This window comes from Nematolebias whitei, chromosome 22 (genome assembly GCF_014905685.2).
Source record: "Nematolebias whitei isolate Nwh7 chromosome 22, NemWhi1, whole genome shotgun sequence".
Taxonomy (NCBI): domain Eukaryota; kingdom Metazoa; phylum Chordata; class Actinopteri; order Cyprinodontiformes; family Rivulidae; genus Nematolebias; species Nematolebias whitei.
Genome location: NC_056519.1, coordinates 4,751,351 through 4,770,191, shown reverse-complemented (window position 1 = coordinate 4,770,191; position 18,841 = coordinate 4,751,351). Strand labels below are relative to the sequence as shown.

Below are 18,841 nucleotides of genomic sequence, written 5' to 3'. Positions count from 1 at the left end.
GATGGTAGGTAGATGGATAGATAGATGGATGGATAGATGGTAGGTAGATGGATAGATAGATGGATGGATAGATGGATGGATAGATGGATGGATGGACAGGTAGATAGATGGATGGATAGATGGATGGTAGGTAGTCTCCAGACTGACAGCAGTTTGCTGCTTTCAAATCATTTTCCAAAAAATTAAGGAGCTTCTCAACATTCATCTGTCTGAGTCTTGATATAAACGCACATTAGGAATTCAGTGGTTCTGTAGGAAGGTTATGCACAATAACTATCTTACCTGCTGTAGATACATCTTTGAATGACCTCGGTTTCATGTCCACCAGATTGACGAGCTAATGGCTAGTCCAACGTGGATAATTATCTTAAAACAACTCCAGTGTCAAATTTCATAGCAGTTTATGCAACCTACATCTACGCTATGGTCAAATGATCATATTTACATGTGCGCTCAAAGCTGCAGCGCTAACTAGCTGACGCAGCCTGGACACTGTGCAGGTTAACATTCAACTGCTATGAAGGTTTTGAGCTCTTGGAGCTGCTCGGACTAGCTGTTAGCTTGTCAGTCCTGTCAGAATTAAACTGATCCAAACTGGGGTAGTTAAAGATATCTACAGCAGGTAAGATATTAACTGTTCATTCCACACCAAGGACAGTTTTAGATTTTTTTGAAGTTGGCCTCTGTCAAAGTAAAATTGGTAATACTCTTTTAGAAATGTATCATTTCACTTTCATATTTAGTTTCAACACATCGTGTTTTATCTTAGGTGACCTACTGAATACACCAACATTAAATCTATACGACAGATTTATGCACGGTGCATTAAGCTTTAAAGGAAATCATGCGGACTAAAACCATTATTCCTATTTTAAATGTTTTTTTATTACCCGTGTTTTTCTGTTACCGAAACACCTGATCGAGCTTCGGATGTACATCGAGTCAACCAGATTCAAGATGGCTGCCGCACTCGTCTAACCTTAAAAAGAGCCGCTAACTCGATCAGTTTTACGATCCGGACCTAAACTTATGTTGGAGATGGGAATAAAACTTGAGTGGTTGGAGTCTCCACCGCTGCGTGTCTGTGATGCTGCTGAGCAAAAAGAGCTCCATACGGTGCAGAAATGTGACCTCTGTTGTACGAGTCTGCATGCATGCCTACGTCTGAAGATCCACTCTTGCATATGAGAAAGCTGAATGTAGTCAGCAGTGATTTAAGCGCGGGTGTGTGTGTTCTGGTGTCTTGTTCTGTAACCGGTGTGTGTCTGTGTCTCACCCGAGGGTAAAGCACTTAAGCTGTGTGCGCCTGAGTCCAAACAGCTGTGAGCAGAGCCAGGCGCTGGGTTTCTAAATGACTGGGGACCTGAGATGGAGCCCACGTGGGGAGCACAACACTGAAATATACATGTCGCTTGGCCGACGAGAGTTGGAGGACGGGTTTGGCAGGGACGAGCGAGGGTGCGTCCGTGGTCAGTCCGAATGAAAACATCTTTAAAACTCTTCAGTTTTTATTGACGTCCACAACTCTGTGGTCAATCTGCCATTTCAGCTTCGTGGGGACTGTCGGGGTCCACTCCCCAGTCACTCCTGCTGGACAGGGAAGGCCATTATGCCCCCCCTCCACAACAGGCCATGGCACTCACCTGTCAGCCCAACTCCATATATATGGAAATAAGACGTGTGACAGCAGGGTGCGATGGTTACTGAGGGTGATGGAGGTAGGAGGAGGAGCTGACGGACAAGGTCACGGGGGACGAGCTCGGGGTCGACCGTAAGAGTTTAGATTGTACTGGTCCAAAACGAAGGCGCAAGGACATGAGAAATAAATTTAAAGTTGTAGAAAGTAGTAAAAGGTGAGCGTCCCTGCGTGTTTAGTGATGGACAGACATGGGGTGTTTATGGTGCAGGGCCAGATATTCATAGAATTCCACCTGGATGGACACCAGGTTTCCTCTCATCCCCCCCATCGAGCAGAAAAACTACAAAAACACCAACGAATCCTAAAATGGCCACCAGCTGCGGTTCTGCTCATAAAGTTGCACTGCTGCATTTTAATTTAATTTTTCTGTCGGGGAGCCGTGTTTTAACCCGGGTGAAGCAGCTGACGTTTGTCTGACTGGAGGAGAAACTGAGGCACAACTCGAGCACATGTTCAGCTCATGCACTTTCACAACGTTCATTCGGACGCTCAGGAATTGAGTTACCAATGAACTTCGCACGACGACTTGTCGTGGGTTGGGTTTCAGGTCGTCAGCTGAGCGCTGGAACATGCACAAACACAAGCCCCTTATTTTAATTTGTTTACCTTAGTCTTGCTCGTTGGTGGGGGGCTGCGGCCCTTGTCGCTCTGTGGATGTGTGTTGGTGGGTGGGGAGTGTGCGCCCAAGTTAGCTTGGGGTGGAAGGCTGCCTCCGTGCTGCTTGGCCCCCGGGGAAACCTGCATGGCCGCCAGCTGAGCTGCGTACAACTGCTGCTAGGTCAGAGACGAGGTGGGGGTGGGGGGGGAGAAGAAAAGATGACATGAATAAATGAAAACATGAGAGCACACCAACAAAATAAAAATAAAAAATGAAGAAGGCAGCTGAAAAGCTCTGGAAGAAGAGGCCATTAGTGGCCCGGCCTCTCGTTTGTGCGACAGGGGGACATTTCCAGCGTCAGCCTCCCCTCCCTCACCCCATGGGAGAAGCGCTAACAGCCTCTCTGACAGGCCCAGAGATGTCCCCTCCAGGTGCATCGTGGGAGAAAGGCAAACACTCCCGACTATCGAGGTCACACCGGAGAGGCTCCGGCTCAAGGTGGACAAAAAAAAAAAAAGAGCGAAACTAGACGCAGCAACGTCTTGTCTTTGTGTTTTCTTTTCCAACAACGGCACAGAAATGCTGTGAAATCGCCCAAAACACAAAAACACACACAGCTCTGTTCTTTTTATTTATGTATTTAATTAGTTTCCAATTAAATTAAATCATTATGGTGCAAGCTGCTGTGCTGTGAATATACCCCGGTATATTTATGCAATACCATTGTGTCACACTAAACAGTCTCTGGCTGGATTTTCCGCAGCAACACACACCCCATAATACACACAATTTGGAAGGAGCTTCAGTGTTCCTAAACACTTCTGTCTCTTTCAAAATTATCCTGCGAAGCTCAATTACTTTCATGTCGGCTAATGCGAATCTCCAAGACGGCGAATTGTTTTCTGAGGAGCACCAGAATGGCTGCTTCACTCAGAAAGTAACTGATGTTGTTGTTTTTGAACAGTTATTTATTTCTGGAGGAATAATTTTCTGGATGAGGACAATTTCTTTTTATTTTTTTGAGTTCAACTTCTGTCCTTCTGTTGGAGTTTGGCTGCCGGCCACCAGCGTCAAACAAAGGCTGGTTTATGCAAATGGACAAGGAAGGAGATGCTGTCACTGCTATTTCTCCCTCCATCTTGCTCTCGTCTGTTTGTACCTCGCTCTATCTCCCTCGGCAGCCACGTTACCTCCTGCTCTCCTCTCCCGTCTCAAATAAAGACGTTAATTTATTTTTGTTCGAAAGAAAAATGGGCGGAAAATGAGACAAACGCACACAAAAGCATACTTTAGGGATGACTCTCTGAGTGTCAGTCAGATGTGATGATAATATTCACTTCAAGTTTACGACGGTGATGTTTGTTCCAGCCCTTTGTCTAGTTCCACTCAATTAAATTTGTAAGAGGACTCTTGTCATTCCAAATATTTAGATGTTGCAAGGAGGAGTCAAAATATCTCATGAACCACACAAAGAGGAAAACATAAAAGCAGTGGATGAACATCTACAACTGATAAGATGGATGCTACGGTTAGTTAATCTTACCCAACATCCAAATGGCTTAACTTTAGTTAGTTTTGCAGATATTGAGCTAACATTCGGTGTGGTAGTAGCTGACACTTAATGTCTACAACACCATCAATTCTGAAAACAAGACTTTAGTCCAACTCTGTCATGAAAGTCGGCGGGCGATAGAGCAGCAGGGTCACTTCCTCCCTGCTGCTCCCTTCGATACTTCACGTTGATAAAACCCTGAACTGTGAAGCTCAGAGTTTTCACACTTTGGTCGTTTTTCTCTGCATTTCATTTGAGTTTGGATCAGATCGTCCGCCGCTCGTTTCTCTTCAATTAGCTGCTCTGGAGAGGAGGTGGAGACGCAGCCAAGCGCAAACTCCCCTTTCCACAAGCCAGCCCACCCCAGCAAGTCCACCACAGGCGGTGTGCATCCCTGTGTGTGTGTGTTGCCATATTCGGACCAGTAGTTCAAAGGCCTCTTTATTTGTAGTCTGAATTGAGTTCCATTACAGGGCCAGCTCACGTCACTCAAAGCTGCTCAATGGGCCGGCCAGAAATCTCTCACTGTCTCTCTCTCACTCACACACACACACACACACGGCACAGAGGGCAGCGGCACTGTGGAGCGTGCCCAGAGCATCGCCACGACGACATGCATGTCAACAAACAGGAAGTGACAGCGCAAAGCCCCCTGGGGTGGCTGGAGGAGCAAACACACACTGGAATCAACACAAACACACCAACACAATGCTGGACGAGAGTAAAGAATTTCAAATGTCAGAGTGTGTGTGTGTGTGCACATCCATTAAGACCTGCTTCTCACTCTTTCTGTCCCTAATCCCCTAAAGTGAGGCCAGCAACATCTGCATGTGTTTGTGTAAGCACATATTCACATGTGGAGTGGTCAGCGAGTGTGAGATGTCCCCTCTGACACATCTATGTATGCGTTTGTGGTGTGTGTGTGTGTGTGCTCTATCGATTGAAGGTGAAAAGGCGATGTGGGATTATTGGCGATCTCGGACTCGAGACTCAATGTGATTGTGTGGTATTAGTACTATTGACACCGTGTGTGTGTGTTCACTGGAAAACAATAAGCTGCATGTGTCTGTTGTTTTGCTGTTTATCTGAGTGTGTGTGCTGGTCAATAATCTGCAGCTTAAGTCAGATTTAAACCTCCCCTGATCATTGTTGTCTGAGTTAGCGGTGCTTCGGAGCGATCTCAGCGTCATTGTTTACACAGACACGAGTATGGATTTGAAAGGATTGTCCTCAGACACTTTGTTTTTCCACATGAGGTGTTTTTCTGCTTAAAGAAAAGGAAAAACAAGCATCTGTAGACTGATTATTTATGAGTTATGGTGCATTAGCATCTTTCTCTAGCTTTTGGACTAGTGGCCAGGGCTTAATTTGAGCTGGATCCTGCTGGAACAGGATCCGGGAACTCTTATTTTGACAGGGTTCCGTTCCGTTAACTGTTTGCTTGGATCCAGTAACTCTCAGGCTGACTAATAATAAAGTTATGAACAAATATGACCGCCTTGAATTAATAAAACTTATATTGGATATGCAAACTGAAAATAATTACATAAACATTCATTTTAAACACAACAGCCACTTGCAAGAATGCGAGCTGCCCCTTCAAGTAGCATTTTTGTGTCTAACCTTAAAAAAATCTCCACCCCTAAAAGAGCGGTGGGAGTGAGTGCCGAGCTAACCAGACAGTCGTACGCAGGCAGGAGCCCACAGGCAGCCGCCATGAAGAGATGGAGGCGCCTAGAGGCTTCACATGTGGAGTTGGACAGTGAGTTCAGCGGAGAAGAGATGGGCTTCGAGATATTAAGTAATGGGAGGGGGGTAGGATGCTTGACAGAAGTGGAGTGTTTACAAATTTAGATAAACCTAGATGCTTAACGACCCGTTTTGTTTGCGCAATAAAACTATTTTAATTGGCCCATACCTTTGTCTCCCCTCATTCTTGTTAGCCATGAGCCGGGTCAGTGACAAGTGGGGGCTCGTCCGGGCCTGTGACATTTATTCAAAATTTTCTGGGGGAGTACCCTCAGACCCACCACCCCGCTGGCCTACCCACTATTTGCATTCCAGCATCTATTGGTTTACAAGGTAAGCCCTGCTAGTGGCATCAACTTTTCCGGGGTGGCCATTGTACCTCCTGACACCTCCTTGGTGGAGCTCCTGTTTTGGACATTTACAACATGTTTAAAGGTAAGTTTTTAACTATGCTTAGGTACTTTATAATAAGAGCACCTTTTAAAAAAGGTGAAAGTGTATTTATTGTAAATCTTATAAAGCATCAATAAGCCTTAATAAGTCACTTGTAAAACCTTGTTCATAAACAGAAGCATGCTCAAGTTTTGACAAAACATTCGTCTTTTGTCAGTTTCACTGTTTACAGCACAGTTATTAACTGCTTTATTAGCTGTTTATTACTCATAAAGTTACTAATTATTGTCAAGTGGATTCAAAAGACATTTTAATACTCGTGCGGAGTAGAATTTAAAAACAAAATGAATTCAAGGCCCAGGATTCTTTGAGGGACTGCAGATCACCCGCTGCCTTTCTGTAATTGTTCTGTTTTGAACTGCCCAAGTTGTATCCGTGTTAGTTTAGTTCATCCAGTGGTTAATGAGATGTTTTGGTAACAAACTTACAGACATTGGCAAAAACTTAATTGCCTTTGTCGTTGGGCGATAACAACAAAGCCATTTTTCCACGCTGACGAGGCAGGGTTTGAACAAACATGGTCGCCTATCTGTGCCGCCCATTGATTTTTCATTGATCCGTGCAGAATCTTCCCAGAGTCCATTTACACCTCGGAGCAGATACCACCACTGAGGGATTCACGCATCTACACAAAACTGCTTCGCTTTTACCCTTCCTCCATTTATCAGATAAGGTTTTGTTGAGAAAAGAGCCGCTCCATTGATTTCTCCGTTACCATCTCTCATCTGTTCCTTCCTCTTTTTTTTTTTTTTTCTCCCAGCCCCCTCCTCCTCTTTTACCCGCCCATCCGTTGTTCGTCCATCTACGTCTCCGGTGTACAGTGCGATAATCCAGGACAATATGTTCCAACATCTGCTTCTCCATATGATGCCTGACCCATGCTATTGACCCTCTTTATAACACACACATCCACACTTCTCTCCTCCATCGCTCGCGCTTTCCTTTTATGCTTCCAACTCATCATCCACTACAACTTCTGCCTTTTCTTCTTCATTATCAAGCTCCATCTCTCTCTCTCTCTTCAGCCCAAGTGGGTTTTTCTCATATTTGAGCTCAGTGAGCGTCTTTATTCTTGCGTTTGTGATGTGATGATACTGTATCAATGATATCAAGGGTCAATAGGGAGCCAGATTAACATGCTCTAATGCACAATGTCACACTCATCCGTCAGATTAAGGCGCTAAATGCCAACCTTGTACACTCCAAAGCCTCCATTGCCTTAAAAACCTTCTGGAGTGGATTCTGTGTTAAGCCACCATTGACTAGAAGAGCTACTCTGCAGATTTCTATAGCTGGAGTTAAAAAGAAGATGACAGAAACGGCTTTAAATCACTGAGATTAATGCATTTTTTTCTGAAAACTGCACTTATAGTTGTGCTTTTGAGAGATTTTCTCTTCTTTTATTCCCGGGTATTCACTTGTGTATGTAAGCGGGTCAAAAAGCCACGATTTTGTTCGTGATGTCTTGTCTCTTATCCGCAGTGAACGAGCAGAGGGAGATTCTGCAAACGGCATTATGCCATAACATCGAGATTTTGCACACGCTTTATGAGCATAAATGGTGATTTCTTGGTTTGCTTCTCTCCACAGTAACTGATGGTGAGGTGTGACGGGAAAATTTCAACACCGTATTCAACAAGCCCCTTTCAGGAAGCAGTTCTGCTGTTTGGGTTGTAAAGATGAACTTCCTATTCAACACTTACTTGTTCGTTCAAAAACCATTGAGCTGCCACATCTTGCAACATCATGGGACCAAAGATGTCGATATGGAGCACTACACATGGTGCGTGCATTCATACAGAACTTTGGTTTGCATGCATGGCCTTGATACGGGGAACACTACAGCATGCAACTTTAAAATACACTGCCTGGCCCAAAAAAATTTGCCACCAAAAAAAAGGTCACACACTAATATTTTGTTGGACCGCCTTTGGCTTTGATTACATCATGCATTCACTGTGACATTGTTTCAATAAGCTTCTGCCATGTCACAAGATCTATTTCCATCCAGTGTTGCATTAATTTTTCACTAAGATCTTGCATTGATGACTATGCACTAGGCATGATGGTTGCATCACTTCACCTGCCTCTTTTCTTACCCTGATGCAACCGTCACCCTGGAACAGGGTAAATCTGGACTCATCAGACCACATGACCTTCTTCCATTGCTCCAGAGTCCAATCTTTATGCTCCCTAGCAAACTGAAGCCTTTTTTTCCAGTCAGCCTCACTGATTAGTGGTTTTCTTAAGGCTACACAGCTGTTCAGTCCCAATCTCTTGAGTTCCTTCACATTGTGTGTGTGGGAATTCTCTTACTTTCACTATTAAACAGAGCTCTGAGTGCTACTGTTGTTTTTCTTCCATTTGATTTCACCAAACGTTGAAGTGAACGCTGATCACGATCATTCAAGAGATTTTTCCAGCCATATTTCTTCCTCGAAGACTATGGGTCTCCACTATCCTTCCAGTTTTTAATAATGCGTTGGACAGTTCTTAACCCAATTTTATTAGTTTCTTCAATCTCCTTAGATGTTTTCTCTGCTTGATGCCAATGATTTGACCCTTCTCAAACAGACTGACATATTTTCCACGACCACGCCACGTGTCTTTCAACATGGTTGTTTAAGAAATGAGAAGCAACTCATTGCACCAGTTGGGGTTAAATAACTTGATGCCAGCTGAAAGATAATCGCCCATGCAGTAATTATCCAATAGGAGGCTCGTACCTTTTTGCTTAGTTAAATCCAGGTGGCAACGCTTTTTTTGTTGGGCCAGGCAGTGTATATTGATGTTGCAATGAAAGAGCAAGGAGAACACACACCGAGCTTGAGCACCCCCCACTAGCATCAAAGTCTGTTTTTTTGGAAACATGCTGGTTTCTCGGTCAACTAAAGAGACGCAGAGAAAGAAAGGTGTATCGAATGAATGCATCCATCAGCAGGGATAAAGCACATAACTGGTTCCATGTTGAACTTGATTACTCACTTGAAATAGCACGGCCCAAATGTAAACAAACGGGGACAAAGAAAAAATAAATAAAGCTGGTGTATTTGTTAAAATGTAGTTTTATCTGAGCAAGCTACTTGTCAAATGTAATTTTGGCGTAGGCGTAAGAAAGGTCACTATCCAAAATTTGACCGCCACGTCAAAATCCAAGATGGCCACTGCCACGCCGATCATTTGAGGAAACTGCTTTCTAGTTTTTATATTGCTTAAAATATATCCTGATAAATGTAAGAGGACCTGACTCAAACTTGTTAGATTAATAAAAAATATATAGTTTTTGCAAATGATCGGACTGGTGTGTGGGGTGTCCAAAGACGATGGTGGCCATGGCTCCACCATTGATCCTGGTGGTGGATAAAACTGCTCCTTTCACTCCATCCATTCAACCATCCAATTATTGGATTGACCATCCATTCATACATCTATCCAACCATCCATCCATCCAACCATTCTATTGACCATCCATCCTACCAACCACCTGGATCTGTCATACTGTGCTGCCTCGAATAAGCAAAAAAAACAAACAAACCCTCTATTTTAAACAGAGTAACTTCTACTGGTACCCACTTCAATATTTTGAACCAAAAACCATTAAGGTTTACTTGATTCCAGACCAGAAAAAAAAAAAAAATAAAATCTCAAACTACAAACATTTACTATTCAGATCTCAGTGACGGTGGCCATTCACACACGGCTTGTTTTTTTTTCTGTCATGTCCCTTATCAAATGAGGACGCAGAGACGACCCCAAAGGAAATCCTTCCACTCCGAGACATCTGTACTCGTGTTAGTCGGGTCAAATCTGTCCGACAAAACCTTAATCTCAACAGGCAACTGTTACTACAAGCATCGTAACCAAGGAATCTGTTAGTGAGACGATTCGATTTTTTTTTTTCTAGTTCTTTCACCCATTTCCTGTGAAAGGGAACAAAATAATAATAATCCAAGGTGGGCAAAAACTGTTCAGCTGGAGATTCTGAGTCTGAACGCAGGCGAACATGTGGACAACTAGATTGAGGCAGCGATAACGGACAGAGGACATTATTCTCGGGCACACGCATGCACGTGCATGCGAGCAATAATGAAATCTGTGTCGACAGCGGGGTCCGTTCTCCATGACAGAGTTGCACAGTGATTCCATTCTGCCTGTAGTGAGCAGCATATGGGGCGGCACGTTTGGCTGACAGGTGCAAATGTGTTACACGCTCACCGTGTCCGACCTTTAACCTGCATTTTCCTATCATGGTGTGTGAGCTGTAACGTGTTAATGCACATTACAACGCGTGTGTCAAAGCAGCTGGTCCACACAGACATCAGTGTGTGCGCGTTTAATTAATGTGCACATTTAGGAGAGCGAGGTGACGAGCTCGATCCTGGAGTCATGTTTCAGAACATTAAGATAAAAGGCTTCGAGTCTTATGTGGATTTGAGTGAGTGAAGCCAGCGTCCTGCTGAGCTGCGCTTGTTAAACACTAATTGGTGACTCAAAATTATGATTTAAAAAAAAAAAAAAAAAAGGAATTTAATAAGACCGCATTGGAAAATTCACCTGAGTGTTTGCATTGATCTTGTGGTCAGTTTTTGTAGATCAAGGCTGATCGTGTGCACGGCCTTAAAACAATGTTCTTGCACATTAGTTTGTTGGCCACCTCAGCAGCCATTTAAGAATAAATCATCTGACGTCAACTTCAGAAGAGAAGATGGGCAGATTAGGACCAGGTAAAAAAATAAAATAAAATAATTACACGCCTGTTGGAAGATGGATGTATTGTAGTTTTTGATGGATTGTGAACTTTCTCTTGTCCGGGCCACAACTTCTGATCCGCTCTAGATAATTGAACAAAGCTTGAGACACATTTACATCTTGACCAGACAGTGTCACATGCACTTTCAGTGCCCCCCAACTCCAAGAACAGGGTCAAAAATCAAGGTCATTATTTATAAAAAAAGGTCTTTGCTTATCTGTACCATAACATCTGATCTGCTCAAGGCAATATAATGAAACTTGAGTGGCCTTTGCACCACCAGGCGGCGTGTTGCCTAATCTTTTCATCTCTTCAGTTGTAAGGTCAAAGTCACAAATCAAGGTCAAAATGTATACAAGGTCTTTGTCAGTCTGGACCATTGCTATAGATTGCTGTAGAATTTGTGGAAGGTTGTAGAATGTGCTGTTTGTGGTACTGTTGTTTATGGTTTTGACATGTGTGCTGTCCTGTCAGGAGAGCTCTTACAGAACGTACAGCTCTTGAGATGGGTTGAGACCCCCGCGATGACTCTATTGAGAGAAAACGTGTTGCACATTTTCTTGAACAAGTTCAAAGCTCAAGCGACGAGGCTTCAAGCCTCTGACTCATGTGTGCAAACAGACATTTATAAGATTCCCTCAAGAATCCCATTTGGCAGCTGGTCGCAGTAGAGCCTGACCCGTGGCTCTCCATTAGCTACTGAACGCTGAAAAGCAATAGTCATCTTTACCTATCTGCTAGGACTAGCCAGGTCCTTCAGTGGAATATGGTGTGCAGCCCAGATTTTTTGAGACTGCATCAACTGTGTGAGAAGACATCTGGAGTCTAAAACACTACAATAGCCGTTATCTTCCACTTGTTCTGTAGTCAGGTGTCGGGGGCAGCACCATGAGCAAGGAGGCCTAGACATCTCTTGCCACAGCCTCCTCTTCCAGCCCTTCTGGGAGCACTCCAATGTGTTGCCAGACCAGCTGGGAGAGAGAGTCTCTCTAGTGTGTTCTGGGTCTCCTCCTACTTGGACATGTCTAGAAAACCTCTCTAGGGAGGCGTCCAGGGGGCATCCTTACTAAACGCTCGAACCACCTAAACCGACTAGCAGAGGGAAAACCACTCGGACCATAAGGACACCACGTGTCACATTCCTTGAACTTTCTTAGTTTTTGAATAAAAAGTCATCACATGTTTACCAGCTATTAAACTGGAGCGCGCAGCTGCAACTCCCAGTGCTAAAACATGTGGTAAACTTCTTAATGCACGTGCGTTTGCAAGGCTTGTACACGAGACGGGGCGTCCAACGCCTTTCTTTACACTTGCAGACGAGAAAAGGGCAAAAAACTCGTCGTCGTAGAAGAAGCAGAATCTAAACATCTCGTTTGAATGTTCACATCTACAAACTTGTGTTCAGTTTAAAACTGGAAAACTATAAATTGCGTTGATGTAACCGTTAAAGACTGATTTTTATTATTTTTTCTTTGTGTGTGTGGAACGTTTCAATAATCTGCTAAAACTGTTTGATATATTTGGGGGAGTGGTGGCGCAGAGGTTAGAGAAGGTGGGCCCGGTTCACGCCAAAACCACGTTCAAACTTTTGCTTAAAGCGTTTGTTAAAATGTAAGTTTTTGAACTAGTCCATAGAAATACAGTGAAAAAGGTGCTGCTTGTACTGGTGCTAAAATGGTACGTATGTATTAATGGGAGATTATGGTCAAACAAAACCTAAACAAGGTGCTTCATAAGTACAGATTATTTATATTTGCACAATCTTATAATACAAACTGTTTTCTAGTTCTTGTCTTTGAAATATGTCTACGATGGGTAAATGTTCTGCAAGTTGTTCTAAGGAACAAGGTGAAAGTTCCTCAATCCTAGATTATTCTTGACTTTAAATAATTCTGTGTATGCTGGCTGCCCTCTGCAGATCTACAGAAACACGAGTGGTTTTTGGTTTTATTGCTCGACGAAGCAGAGGAATCATAAAGACGGTGTTTTGATTGGATCATAGTGATCTCCACCTTTCGGCTGTAAGTAGCAGCTGTGGACCCCCTCCCGTCTCTGTGGTTGTTTTTGTTGACGTCTTGTTTTTGTTTGTATAAGGTCAACATGTCCGCACCCTATTTAGCGCCACAGATTGCGCAGCCTTACCTGCAGCTGTAGGGGTCCCAGGCCAGGCGATGCGGCGGCAGCCATTGTTGTGGGGATGAGCTGGAGAGGGTAGGGGTCACCTGGAGCAAACAGAAGATAACACTTTACTGCTTGATGCTAATAAAAACCTCTAAACCAGTCATTCCTATAAGTGTCCTTTACACCACGCATCCTTCATCTTCCTGTGTCACCCTCGTTTTTCCTCACGCCCATGTTTCTCTCCTCCCTTCCATTCCACTTTCATCCCTCGCTCCTCCATCACCCCTGCCACCTGAGTCCCTCTCTGCAGCTGTTAAAGCCGTCCTTTGTGTACTCTGCCGGTGGGGGCCTAATGAAAAGCCTGATTGTGTGTCCTCCTTAATACCCCCAGACAAAGTGCAGCGAGGTGAGGGGATACTGATAAAGCCGGCCCCAGCGCCGTAATTAAGAGCCGCGACTGCCGATTGCTGCTCTCCTGTTCCTCCCTTTGTTTTGTAAACCGAAGATGTCTGTTCTCCTGCCTAGAGAGGAGAGCATCACTTCTCTCACTTCTTCTTGTCATTTTTTGTACTCCTTCTAAGTTGAAGTGGTTTTGTTGTGTTTCAACACGTCTATATCCCCTCGACCCTGAACGTAAAAAATAAATGTAGAGCCAGCGGGACGTGTTGAAGGAGACGACGAAGGTTCAAGGAGGAGAAACGATGAGCTCAGGTTATTGGTGGAAGCAGATAAAGTGTGTAATTACTCAAAAAGAGAGAAAAGGGGGAACAAAGAGGTCAGAAACGAGCGGACAAAGGATCCTGGAGGCAGGGAGAGAACATTTCTGTTTAAGAACGGGCATTTTATACAACCCTAATCCTGAAAGTCAAGACCTTGTGTAAACTGTAAAAATAAAAATAATACGCAGGTATCTGCTGCCCAGATGTGGAACAGACTGGAAACACTCATTGGTACAGATCAGGCTTCTCAATGAACAATGATGATTTCTGTTATTTTAATGTCTTGTCTAGTGTAGACGTTTTGAGTGACTGACTGTGAAGCGAACTGCCTCTTGGGGATAATAAAGTTTCTTGAACTTGATCTTACGATGCCGTTATTGCTAGTATCACTCAGCCCTCTGTGAATAGCAAGCGGCCGTCAGGGCACTAACGATCGGTCGTTAGGCTGATGGTCCTCCTTTATCATGTGAACGGCTAGTTTTGGTTGTCACCAGCAAACTGGTCGATCCATTATGAGAAGGTGCTGTTCATAAAACCGAGTTTGTTGCAGCTCTTCAGACTGAAGAAAACTTCTGGATAAAAGACTAAACATTTCAACAAAGAAGAATCTGTCCAGAGGACCTGACTTTTCTACCTGGAATACTGAGCATGCATCACAATAACTAAGTTATGTTTCCCACTAAAGCATTCCCTCTTTATTGAAGCAACGATCTAAACATCTAGGACCTGAGGAGACAAGTTCTTGGAGCTTTTGGAGAACGTCGTCTCCTGGTCAGATGGAGAATTCTGGCTGTTCAGTGATTCTGGGTCTTCTTGGTTGGATGGCAACGGACGTTGTTCAAAAACCTGCTCATACTTTTCTGCATTGATGGCGCCTTTCCAGATGTGTGAGCAGCCCATGCCTGAATCACTAATGCACCCCTATACCATCAGAGAGGCATGTTTTTGAACTGATAACAGATTGGATGGTTTGATGCTCTCTTCAATACACAGGACCATCACGTCTGATTTCTAAGAAGAATTCTTCATTTGGATCCGTCTGAGGACGGAACAGTTCTTTGCTTTGCCGCCGTGCATTTTAAACGAGCTTTGATCCAGGGAGGCTGGCACTGGTTCTGGGTGGTGTGTAAAGATGGCTGCTTCTTGACAGCATTCACGGATGGCACGGTGAAATGTGTCGGCCTATGATCTGTGGAAGTGTTCCCGAACCCAGAACAGAACCAGACCTGTGGACCTGAAGATCACGACTTCCAGCCTTGTCCTTTGAGCTCAGGGATTTCTACAGATCCTTCAATTATTTTGATTTCATGAACTGCAGATTTTTCCATTGAGGAACATTATTCTGAAATTCTTCTTCTACTTTCAGAAGCAGTTTTTCACAGACTGGTGAACCTGTGCCCATCTTTTCTTCTTACGTGCTCTTTTTATGCCCAGTCCTCTTACTGACCTGTTGAAAATTAGATTAATTTGATGCAAATTGCTGCTCCGTCTGTTTCTTAATAGTGTATTTTTGTTGCATTAGTCACAGTTTTTTGCATAAATTATCATGCCTGCGTACAGTGAAGTGACAAATTTGTTTTTTTTCTCCATATTTATAACCCAAGTTTTGATTGAGATCTGATGAATTTCATTAATTCTGACACGAAAAATATTGAACACGCTTGAGGGCGCTCAACTAATATGGCAAGCCAAGTGTCTTAATAGGTAGAAGTGGCTATTAATGAGACACTTGGCTTGCCATACCAAGCCGCCTTCGTCTTGCTCCAGAACTCCTGGAGCAAACGTCAAATCAGCTGCATTTCACCGAATCGCTCAGGTGAACTGCAGCTGATTTGATCATCAAAGTGCATTTTTTAAGTAAAAGTTAAACTGAGACGCACCTTTGCTATAAAGTCGAGCAAACAAATAATTGTTTTTTAAGTGTTAATATTGTTAAATTCTTGTTCAAGTCCTCCCATGCACGCTCCCATGGCCGCCATTCGGCAGCCAATCGATTTTTGGCACAACACCGGCCCACATTTCCTGATTGTCAGCGGTGACGTGTAATAGATGCGACACGGCAAAGTGACTTTTTTGTTTATTTTTCCACTTTATAAGACGTATTTGGACTGATGCGACATTTACGGCAGCAAGTACGGTAATACTTTTACAGCCTTTTGTTTCAACCGTTTTCATCTTTTGAGATATCTGTTGCTGCTATAAAATTCTACATTAACTTTTTTTTAAAAGATTTTTCTTCAAAACATTTGCTCCGTTTGTGAATGAGTTTGAGGCTTTTGGTTGTATAAACCAGCAGCACCAGGAGGATTCAGGCTTTTAATCTGATGTTTGGTACAGGAAGTACCTGGATGAATGTTCTCGGGGCTTGAACCTGCTTTCCTTTCTGCATCGGGGTCGACCTCCTGGCTGCGTCGGGACCAGAACCGACTGTCTGAGCTCGTGTAAAGCTGTGCAGCACCAGAGCTTGGCATAAACCAGACTCTCCCTCCAACATATTTTCCCATATAACTTTAGAGAACGAAAGAGGGAGGAAAAGAGTGAAAGCAAAGCTGTGACATTCCTGTTTCCAGAGGGGGATTAAATAATTATTTCAGGACTGTGTATTCTACGAGATTGGTCTTTTCTCTTTGCTTCCTAGACAAACATGAGTCCAGTGGATATTTATGTCCCTCCTGGGGGTCGCTGTAACAAAAGGGAGAGGAACGGAGGAAAGCAAACATGTTGCTCTTGGCTCGGGGACAGGGCCCTAAAGGCTGAGCTTTCTCACCGACAAACAGAAGATGGATAAATAAATAAATAAAAATCCAATCAGTGCTACTTCGGTATCATGTTTTAACGTTTACAATAAAAGAAAATCAGAGGAAATGTTTTGCCAAGCGCCGTTTGATTGGCATGAGAAGAAACCGTTTTATTTTTAGCTTTATAAATGAAAGGTTTTGGTGGGAAAGTGTTTTTTATTTATCTTCTATTCTTTTCATATATATACTAATTTATTTCAAAAGCTGACCAAAGTGCTGCACAACAAACCAGATGAATGTATATAAATATTGAAGAGAAGTAAAAATATTAAATGATTAAAATGGATAAAGTGGATTTGTGTCAAAGTGAATAAGTGAAAATATTTGAGAATAAAGTTTAGGTATTTAAACTATAGTACACATATGAATTATTAAAAAAATAAAATACTCAAAAACTCAACCTGGCAACAAGTTTTAGTACTTCATTGTAATTGTGACTCGTTTGGAGCTTTAGTTCTCTTGATGTAAGCTGCATTTTGAATTTTATTAATGAAGAACGATTATAAAAAGCCTGGCGTTCCTTAAAGGAATGCATGTCGCCCGCTGCCCGTTACGCTGGAGTTTTGGGTTAACACCTTTATTTTTAAAATTCTAATTACCGTATTTTTCGGACTATAAGGTGCATGAAGCAAAACAAACGGATAAGTCTAACTTTATTCAACTCATTCACAACAACCACATGTAATCGGTTCGAGGTCGGTAAGCACAACCAGAATCAATAAATAAAGCTCACTGTCGATTTTTGATCAAATTAAAGGATTAGGATAAAGGATAGGTTGCTTTTAGCTCCACGTCTAAAACTGGACTAAGTTCATATTTTTGTGTTGGCTGAGTTTGATTCGCTGAGGTGGCCCCGAAACAAAGTTGAAGTCGTACGACCAAGATTTTGTTCAATCTGAAATTACTCAGATCGTTTTAAAGGATCAGTCTCAGCTACTACCAAGCAAAATATTAACTCGGTATGTTCCACGCATGTGGGTTTTAGCATCACTTAACTGAGAGCAATAACCAGTAATAATAACCATAAACTTTCTAAGTTAAAATCTATTAATAGTTCATGAAATATTTTGCTAACAGACGCACATGCAAAAATTGTCACCTGCCTTTGGGCTCGACTTTGTTCTTGAAATACTCTTCAGTTATTTTCCTCAACATTTCACCTTAAATCTGGTCTTGGTTATAGATCGTTTCCTACTCTTTTAAAATAAATTTGCTAATACTTTTCTTTTAGTGACCCTAAAAATCTAAACTCAAGGTTCTAGGTGACTTATTGTCATTTGTAGCACATGTGGTACATGAGATGGAACGGAATTGTAGGAGGTGAGGACTGAGCTTCCCAGACCAGCTCGTCTCAGCCGCCTGAGGAAGTAGAGTCTCTGATGATCTTTCTTGATCAGGCTGGTGGTGGTGTTGCCCCAGGTTGTCATTCAGGTGTACCCCCAAGTACTTGTAGATGGAGACCACTTCCACCCCAGATACTCGTATGTTCAGGGGAAGGTGCGTGTGCTCCTTCTGAAATCCACAGTCATCTCCTCCATCTTCACATTGATGTGAAGGCCTTTGCACCAGCTCTCCAGGTGTTCCACCTCCTGCTGTAGATTGACTCATCATTGTTTGTGATGCATCTCAACACCACTGTGTCATCTGCAAACTTTACAATATGGCTGCCTGGATGGGTAGGTGCACAGTCATATGAGAGCAGAGTGAACAGGAGGGGGCTCAACACACAGCCCTGAGGGGAGCCAATGCTGAGGGTTATGGTGGAGGAGTAGAAGTTGTGGATCCTCACAGACTGCGGCCTGTTGGTTAAGAAGTCCAGGACCCTAGTCCTTCGGTGCAAAATTTTCATCTTTAAAATTATTCTTAAACAACAAATTAAACGTTAAAACTGATGAAGCGTCAAATTTGCAGACACATTGGCTTTTAATAACGAACTAAACATTTGGAAAACTCAGTAGAAAACGCAGGTGAACTAGTTTTCATATAAAATGAAGAAGTGTTAAAAAATTCCTGCAGAACGGTTTGAGCTGAGCGCTCCGAGGTCCGAACCAAACCTCCTCCATGAGGTGCCGTGAGAATATGTTGGAGCACGATGCTTCACGCCTCCTATTTCGAGCCGCAGCACCAAACTGCATCGACTCGCGGCAACTTTGAAAGTTGCCAGAGAGTTTTCTCAGGGGCGGCTTGGCCCGCGTCGGCGTGCCAGTCCGGTTGGAGTTGGCCGAGGCAGCGAAAAGACGAGCCCACTGCCTGACGGGGTATTTACGTGGGCCGTGGGTGTGGGGGAAGATGGCACTAATTAAAATGGAATGGACTTGTTTGGGAAGCTGTGAAACTCTAAGTGGATTTGGGGGATGGGGGGGGGGGTTTGTTCTTCAGCATTATGACATATCTTTGTGTGT

General features: G+C 43.4%; 1 protein-coding gene across 6 annotated transcripts in view; it reads right to left on the bottom strand.

Moving 5' to 3' along the window:
* sox5 (SRY-box transcription factor 5) overlaps window positions 1–18,841 on the bottom strand; it is a 122,765-nt gene that overhangs the window by 20,785 nt on the left and 83,139 nt on the right. For all 6 annotated transcript variants that reach the window (XM_037695888.1, XM_037695889.1, XM_037695891.1 and 3 more), the window contains exons 8-9: window positions 12,944–13,023; window positions 2,306–2,470 (exon numbers count right to left, since the gene is read on the bottom strand). In XM_037695888.1, coding sequence (XP_037551816.1) covers window positions 2,306–2,470; window positions 12,944–13,023 — 245 coding nt within the window. The remainder of the gene's footprint in view (window positions 1–2,305; window positions 2,471–12,943; window positions 13,024–18,841) is intronic.